Source organism: Stegastes partitus, unplaced genomic scaffold (genome assembly GCF_000690725.1).
Source record: "Stegastes partitus isolate 25-593 unplaced genomic scaffold, Stegastes_partitus-1.0.2 Scaffold1834, whole genome shotgun sequence".
Classification (NCBI taxonomy): domain Eukaryota; kingdom Metazoa; phylum Chordata; class Actinopteri; family Pomacentridae; genus Stegastes; species Stegastes partitus.
The window spans coordinates 114,936-121,849 of NW_007579565.1; the positions used below are offsets into that span (position 1 = coordinate 114,936).

Consider the following 6,914-nt stretch of genomic DNA (forward strand, 5'->3'; position numbering starts at 1 on the left):
AATACGACGTTGGTAGATTTAGAGGACATAAAAGATGAAGTTTTGTAGCAGTGATGCTTGGAACTTGGATCCAAGTCAAGCCTTTACTTCCACCGATTCAAGTTATAGGACGACTGTAGTAATGAGTTATGCACTTATCTAAAAGTTCCAAAGTAAAAATGCATTTAAAAAGCAGTGTAAAATACAATAAAAGCCCTAAGCAAACATGCTCCTGAAGAATATAAGATGAAAACCTTCAATAGCGAGTCCATGAACGTGTGTTCATGAGGAAAAGGTGGCGATAAATTATCTAGCTGATGCTTCAGAGACATGCTGTTCCTCGTGTGTAATCCCACAGAAGCGGCTGAGACTCAGAAAAGTAATGGAGGAGTATCTACGGGTTCTGTTTATTCTGTCTCAGAGGGGGATAAAATGTGCGTACTGAGTGTGACAATAGCTTTCATTAGAGTTAGGTCACCCCCAGACTGAAGAATTAAAATTCAAGTCAGGATTCAAAGCCCTGCACGGTGCTGCTAATGTTTCAGATAACAAACTAAAAAAATATGTTGAGAAAATACAACAGAACTAAAAGAAGAAAAAAAAAAGTGCTCAACCAAGGGGTGTAACATTAATGACCTGCATGAACATACTCCCACACTAGAGGGCAGCGAAGCGTTAAGGGAAGCAAGAAGGGAAGACACCTGTTGCAAAAAAAACCCCATCATGTTGCAATAAACTGAATTTAATAATAATTGATCAGATTTATATAGCGCTTTTCTAGGTACTCAAAGACGCTTCACACTGTCAATTAGTCATTCACACACATTCATTAGGGTGCTGGTAACCTACGATTGTCATACGCATTCACACCAGGTAAGGCGGATGGAGTGTCTTGCCCAAGGACACGACGGCCATGACACAGGTTACAGGGCGGCATCAAACCGCCGACCTTCCAATCGTCGACCGACTCGCTCTACCACCTGAGCCACGGCGGCCCAATATAAAGGATGATTCTTATGGAGTGCAAATCATACGACAAATATCTGGTGAAGGCATAAAAGAGGACATGGCACTTCTATAGTACGGTGTGTAAGTGAGAACAGAAATGTCTGGAGTGAGGATAGTAAGGATGGTGAGAGTGTATGGTTGTGTGTATATATGGAGGGTGGGAGGGATGGGTTTTCATGTTTTTAATGGTTGTAAAGCACTTTGTGTTGCTTTCGTTGCATGAAAAGTGCTATACAAATAAAGTTTGTTTGATTGATTGATATAACTTAGGGCGGCTGTGGCTCAGGTGGTGGAGCGGGTTGTCCTCCAATCGTAAGGTTGGCGGTTCGATCGCCTCCACAAAGTGTCCGTGGGCAAGACACTGAACCCAAAGTTGCTCCCAATGGCAGGCAGCACCTTGCATGGCAGCTCTGTCGCCACTGGTGTGTGAATGTGTGTGTGAACGGGTGAATGAGAAACACAGTGTAAAGCACTTTTGATAAAAGCATTATATAAGTGACCATTTACCATAATGTTGCAGCTTTTATCTACAAAAGAAATTTCACTAAATGGGAAAGGTCTGTGCAAAGCTATTGGAGCTGACACTAGGCGAAGAAGAGGTTAACAGAGGGACAAAAGTCGACCTACCAGGCTTGTCTTTGCACTGTAAGAGAAAGTGGAGCACCTGGAGAGAAAACCCACGCAGGAAGAACATGCACTCAGAAAGGCCGGAGTCAGCACCACTCCAGCACCATGCATATCCTATAGTACAGTCTGCTACGCTGCAGGACAAGAGCTTAACTGACACAGAGAATCACAAAGACACCACACACACACGCCTCATGTAGCTGATGTTGTAATTGCAGGGGGCGAAATGGGCACAAATGGGCACCTGAGAAAGGAAAGGAAACAATGTGTTGAATCAAGACAACACCTGTCGCAAGATGAAGCACAGCAACAGGGAGGAACACTGTCTCAAACTCAGTGCTCTGCATTGCGAGTTGTGTTAAGCCAAGATTTGTGGCAAAGCTGCTGTTTGTTGAAGGTTTTCATTGAGGACAAGCAAACAAAAAAAAAGTAGTCTCATGGGTGCAATAAAATCTGACATAAAAGATTGCATAACAGTAAATGTGCAATATCTTACGGGATTATTTTCTCCCCGTGGCTCACACATTCCAAAATAATGAAACAGAAAGTGAATACTACAGCTAGAAACATCACAACAAAACCTACACGCTGAGGTTTTAATGACAAAATGACTGGATCATCAGATTTCTTGCATTTGTTTTTACCCTGATTCTCCCGTTCTTTTATTTATTTTTGTCATTAAATTGTGGTGTAAATGTGGCCTACTTAGATTTTCTGTTATATTTGATGCATTATAATTCATGCAGGATGTGGATATCGCCCTCTTGTAAAAAAAAAAGTTTCAATATTAGTCTGCAACAGAGAATAAAAAAGGCCCTGAAGGGAAACTGCTGCTTGCTTCTTTGTGACTGTGACACACGTTTTGTTTCACACTTATTGCACATTAGGAAACTTTACTTGGGATTTACTTCTGCTTGTTTTCACAGCTGAGTTCCAATCTCACTTTATGGCACCTTGTGTGGTTGCAGGAATAATTAACTGTGATGAAGAAAATCCTCTCAAAAGTGTAGCTTTGTCTGGAACAATGTTCAGGTGGGTCACGTGTCAAAATAATATCGCATTGTCTAGATAATCAGTGTCATTCACTTCAATTCAGTTTTAATGTTGTGGCTGATTGTATTTACTCTATTTAATCCACTCCTGTGAGACAGCAGGACGTAACAGGTGCAGACTGAGGGGGAGGTGGAGAACTGCTTCGTTCATATACTGCCTCTGCGTAGTACTACACTAACCTACAGAGTTTTCAATCACTCTGACATGGTAACAATCAAAGAAACATTAGTGATCACAGAGCAGGAGAGTCACAGCAAGAACTAGAGATGAAGAATATATTGGCACTGTGGAATGATGTGAGTTTAAGAGGGTGTAAAGTGGGAGGGAGACTTTGATAGGATTAATTTTTTGAGTTTTTCTGCACAAAAAAGACACCAGAGTTTAAGAGAGACACCTGACAAGTGTGAATGAAGGCACAACATCTGCTATAAAGACAATGTTCACACAGCAAATTCACATCTCACTGATGAAAACACAGGCAGCCTTGTTTCACCGAGGCTCCGCTGTGAGTGAGGGATGTAAAATGCAATGCTGCCTCTGTGTGGCGTTCAGGGTTAATTACTCAGATGTGCTGTTCATATCCCCTGGGGATGATATTTTACATTAGATCATAGTCAGGATGCTTTCATATGATTTTGACAACATCAGTATGAATTTATTATTGCAGCTGGTTAGAAAATGTTTGACCAAGTGGGTTAACCAGCAATATAAAGCATTTTATGATTATATGTATAAAATATGCCGGTTCGCGTCCCGGTGGGGGCACCGGAATCTTTCTGCGTGGAGTTTGCATGTTCTCCCCGTGCAGCGTGGGTTCTCTCCAGGTTCTCCGGCTTCCTCCCACAAGGTCCAAAAACATGTTGAGGTTAATTGGTGATTCTAAATTGTCCGTAGGTGTGAATGTGAGTGTGCTTGGTTGTCTGTCTCTAAGTGTAGCCCTGTGATAGACTGGTTACCTGTCCAGGGTGTCCCCTGCCTTCACCCTAAGTCGGCTGGGATAGACTCCAGCCCCTCATGACCCTAGTGAGGATTAAGCGGTGTATAGATAGTGGATGGATGGATGTATAAAATATGAATCTGCCCAGCAGCAGATGGTAATTTAACAACGTAGAAGATTTAAACAGTTGGGTTTTCCTCTTATGGTGGATAAAGTGACATGAAATTGAAGCACTAAAGTAAAGTGAAACTGTAAATGTGTACAAATGAATGAGTACTACCATCCTGTCTGTGCTCTGTTTTTTTTTTTCATACACATGATGCCACATGTGGTTGACGGCTTCAGGCAAGTGGCCAGACCCACGTGGTTCACTTAAACAGCTGCATGGAGTCTATAGACGCCTTGTACTGCTACCACGCAATGTATGTCTTTTTTTTATGTGTATATGTATTTATTTATGACGTGAAACTGTCGATCATTCCTACTTCTTTTAACATTTAAAACGTGAAAATGAAAGTTCCTCGTTAAATTCTGAATATTACAGCACTGGTTTAAAAGGAAACACAGACACTATCGCGTAATTGTTTATTTCATTAATTCTTTTATATAACGAGGCAACGTTTAGTAGTGTGTCTCTGTGTCGTAATATTATTTCCATGCTGCTTGTATGTAGGCGATGCGCAGCCACGATGTAAAAACATCAACTTGTGATTGGCGGACGCGGTCATGTGGGCGGGTCCGCGTGAGCGCGCAGAGCAGGAGAGTAAGGAGCGCGTCTTCGTCTAATCTGTCTTTCCTGTCCAATGTCCCACCGAGTAGGCACGGCCACGTGCATACAGTAGCTGTTTTTGTTAATTGTCTTCAAACGTCCAGCTCTTCGTGTTTCACTGAAACACACCACAGCAGCATCATGGTGAAGCTAGCAAAGGTAAGGCCGAATGACGTCTTTTTTTTTATTGTTAAATCGTATGTGTACGCGCCCTGTGGTAGAAATGAAGCTGTGTTTACGCATGAGGCCTCCGCGCACAAGTTGCTGCGTGTGTGAGAAAATAGGGGAACTAACGCGCATTAAAAATGCCTGCTCGTGTGCGGCAAAGCGTGCATTATTTTTCTAAAATTATGGCGTTTTTTTTAAAGAGTCTGCTCCGTCGAGAAAGCGTGGTGAAATCGTTCCGCACTAATCGTTTCTTCTCGGCCGGAGATCAGCCATGTTTTTGTGCTGCTCGGCTCCCGGGCCTGGTCCGCTAAACGCTAAACGAACACTCAAGATGGCATACATGCGCGTCCTCGACGTGAGCATGGAGTTTATACATGCAGAGAAGAAAATAAATTAAATATCCAACGAAACCCGGCCAGCAGTGCAAACATTTGACGGATAATCTTGTAAAACCAGACGTCTGCGCATCGTGTTAGCATGATTTAACCGTTAGCATTAGCACGGTCCAAATTTATAGTTGACGCACGTTTCCTTCTATTTGCTAACGTATCTATGCTTTGCCGTAGCTCGTTTAATTAACGTTAATCATTTAACATGCAGTTTAATTGCTCGCTTTTTGATAGCTGGTCGGTGTAAATGTAAAAGTTTGACCGCAAACGGTAAAATTAGCCGACATGCTAGCTGGCCGACCCCTTAAGCTCCACGTGGGTTGTGCGCCTGCTCGGAGTGACACACGAGGCGAGCAACCAAAACCGAGATACACATTATCATACACGCAGGCAGCTATCGCGAAAGGGTTTCCTGTTCAACCGGCTTAGTTAATTTGTAGAATGATTAAATCATCAGCGTCTAAAAAGGTGGGGGCTTTAGTGTTGAACTGTAAAGAACCACATGGTGTCAGCCCCCCATGGCAGCAAACATGCTGACGTGCATTTACCTGGAGTGCCATAATTGCAAGTACTTCCTAGGTAGTTAACCTTATGCATTGCATGTTGGAGGCAAAGTGAATTTTAATCTTTTTTTAAAATTATTTTTTCTCTTGCAGGCAGCAAATAATCAAGCAAATCAGAAGAAAAAGGCTCCTCCGCCCCCTAAAGAAGTGGAGGAGGAATCTAGTGAAGAGGACAGCAGTGATGAGGAAGAGGAGGTACGGCCTGTTTCAGTTTCATGTCTTTGAGTATTTTGTGTGCATGTCTAAAGCCACTTAAAGAGTAAACTCAAATGTTTCTTGTTTTATTTGCAGGCCCCTCCCCCCAAAGTGGTGAAGAAAGCCACACCAGCTAAAGCCACCCCGGTTGTTAAAAACGGTACTGCTGCCAAAAAAGCAGAAAGTGAGGATGACGATGATGACGACGATGATTCTGGTAAGTGAAATTGTTTATTTGCATGCAACCTGACTCTCACGTGTCATGTCTTTAAATGAGTAGGATTTGTAGTGCAAGGGAGTTTGGGCTGTTGAATCTGACTTTATTTGCGTATGTGTTTTTCTTATACTACACATTAGAAAATATACATGAAAAAAAATAGTTTGTTGCCCTGAAGTCTATTTTCGGGCTATCTGAACGTCTAGGAAAGTGACACACTTGCCTTTAAATGCATTAGACATTGGTCAGATGTGATGGATGTGCACGAAGTTAGGTATTTTTTTTTGATGACACATGTAACACACAAATTTGGATTTGTTAACCTTGTCAACACTAAGTAACTTTGGCTTGAATTACTAGGAATATATGCCAGGGTCCTCACTAGGATTCCTTTACAGCGTACCGGGGGGAAGGGTCGTCAACGATTACGCTAGCATTAAATATTTTCATATTAAGTACCCTCAAAAACAACGTATCGGCCCAATTTGCAGTGAATTTATTTCAGGCAGCAGCATAATGGGTCATTACTCTGTTATGACGCTGCCAAGAACCCTGTATGCAGCTGTTATTATTCCTATTTGCATAATTTTTTTCACGACTGAGTCGCTTGTTCACATACGGGGATTCCCACTGATAGACAATCAAAATGAATGTAACAGAAAGTCACCATATACCGGAGCCGGCGTTACCGGTCTGCAGGGTTGACGGGATCAAAGCGGCAGACCGGTAAAGCGGACTATAGTGTTGAAAGGGTTAAACATCATTGTACTCAAATTGAGCATAATATCACCTACTAAGTTCTTGTGATGTGTCTACAGAGGAGTCCTCTGAAGAGGAAGCTCCCCCACCAAAGAAGACCCCTGCAAAGGCAACACCCGCTAAAGCTGCACCAGCCAAGGCAGCCCCTGCAGAGGAGTCCGATGATGATGATGAAGATGATGATGGTAAGTGCAGCGTTGACAAGCAAAACAGGTCTTGTTAAAAGCCTGATTTAATTCTGAACCCAGCA

At 42.6% G+C, this 6,914-nt stretch overlaps 1 protein-coding gene across 2 annotated transcripts in view; it reads left to right on the plus strand.

Moving 5' to 3' along the window:
• The first annotated feature begins 4,369 nt into the window (after positions 1-4,369).
• The window catches only part of ncl (nucleolin), an 8,861-nt gene continuing 6,316 nt past the window's right edge, over positions 4,370-6,914 (plus strand). Inside the window, exons 1-4 of one of the 2 annotated variants that reach the window (XM_008302545.1) lie at positions 4,370-4,532; positions 5,587-5,688; positions 5,785-5,905; positions 6,724-6,853. In XM_008302545.1, the coding sequence (XP_008300767.1) occupies positions 4,515-4,532; positions 5,587-5,688; positions 5,785-5,905; positions 6,724-6,853 (371 nt within the window). In that variant the 5' untranslated portion in view covers positions 4,370-4,514. The remainder of the gene's footprint in view (positions 4,533-5,586; positions 5,689-5,784; positions 5,906-6,723; positions 6,854-6,914) is intronic. The other variant, XM_008302546.1, reaches the window with a different exon arrangement.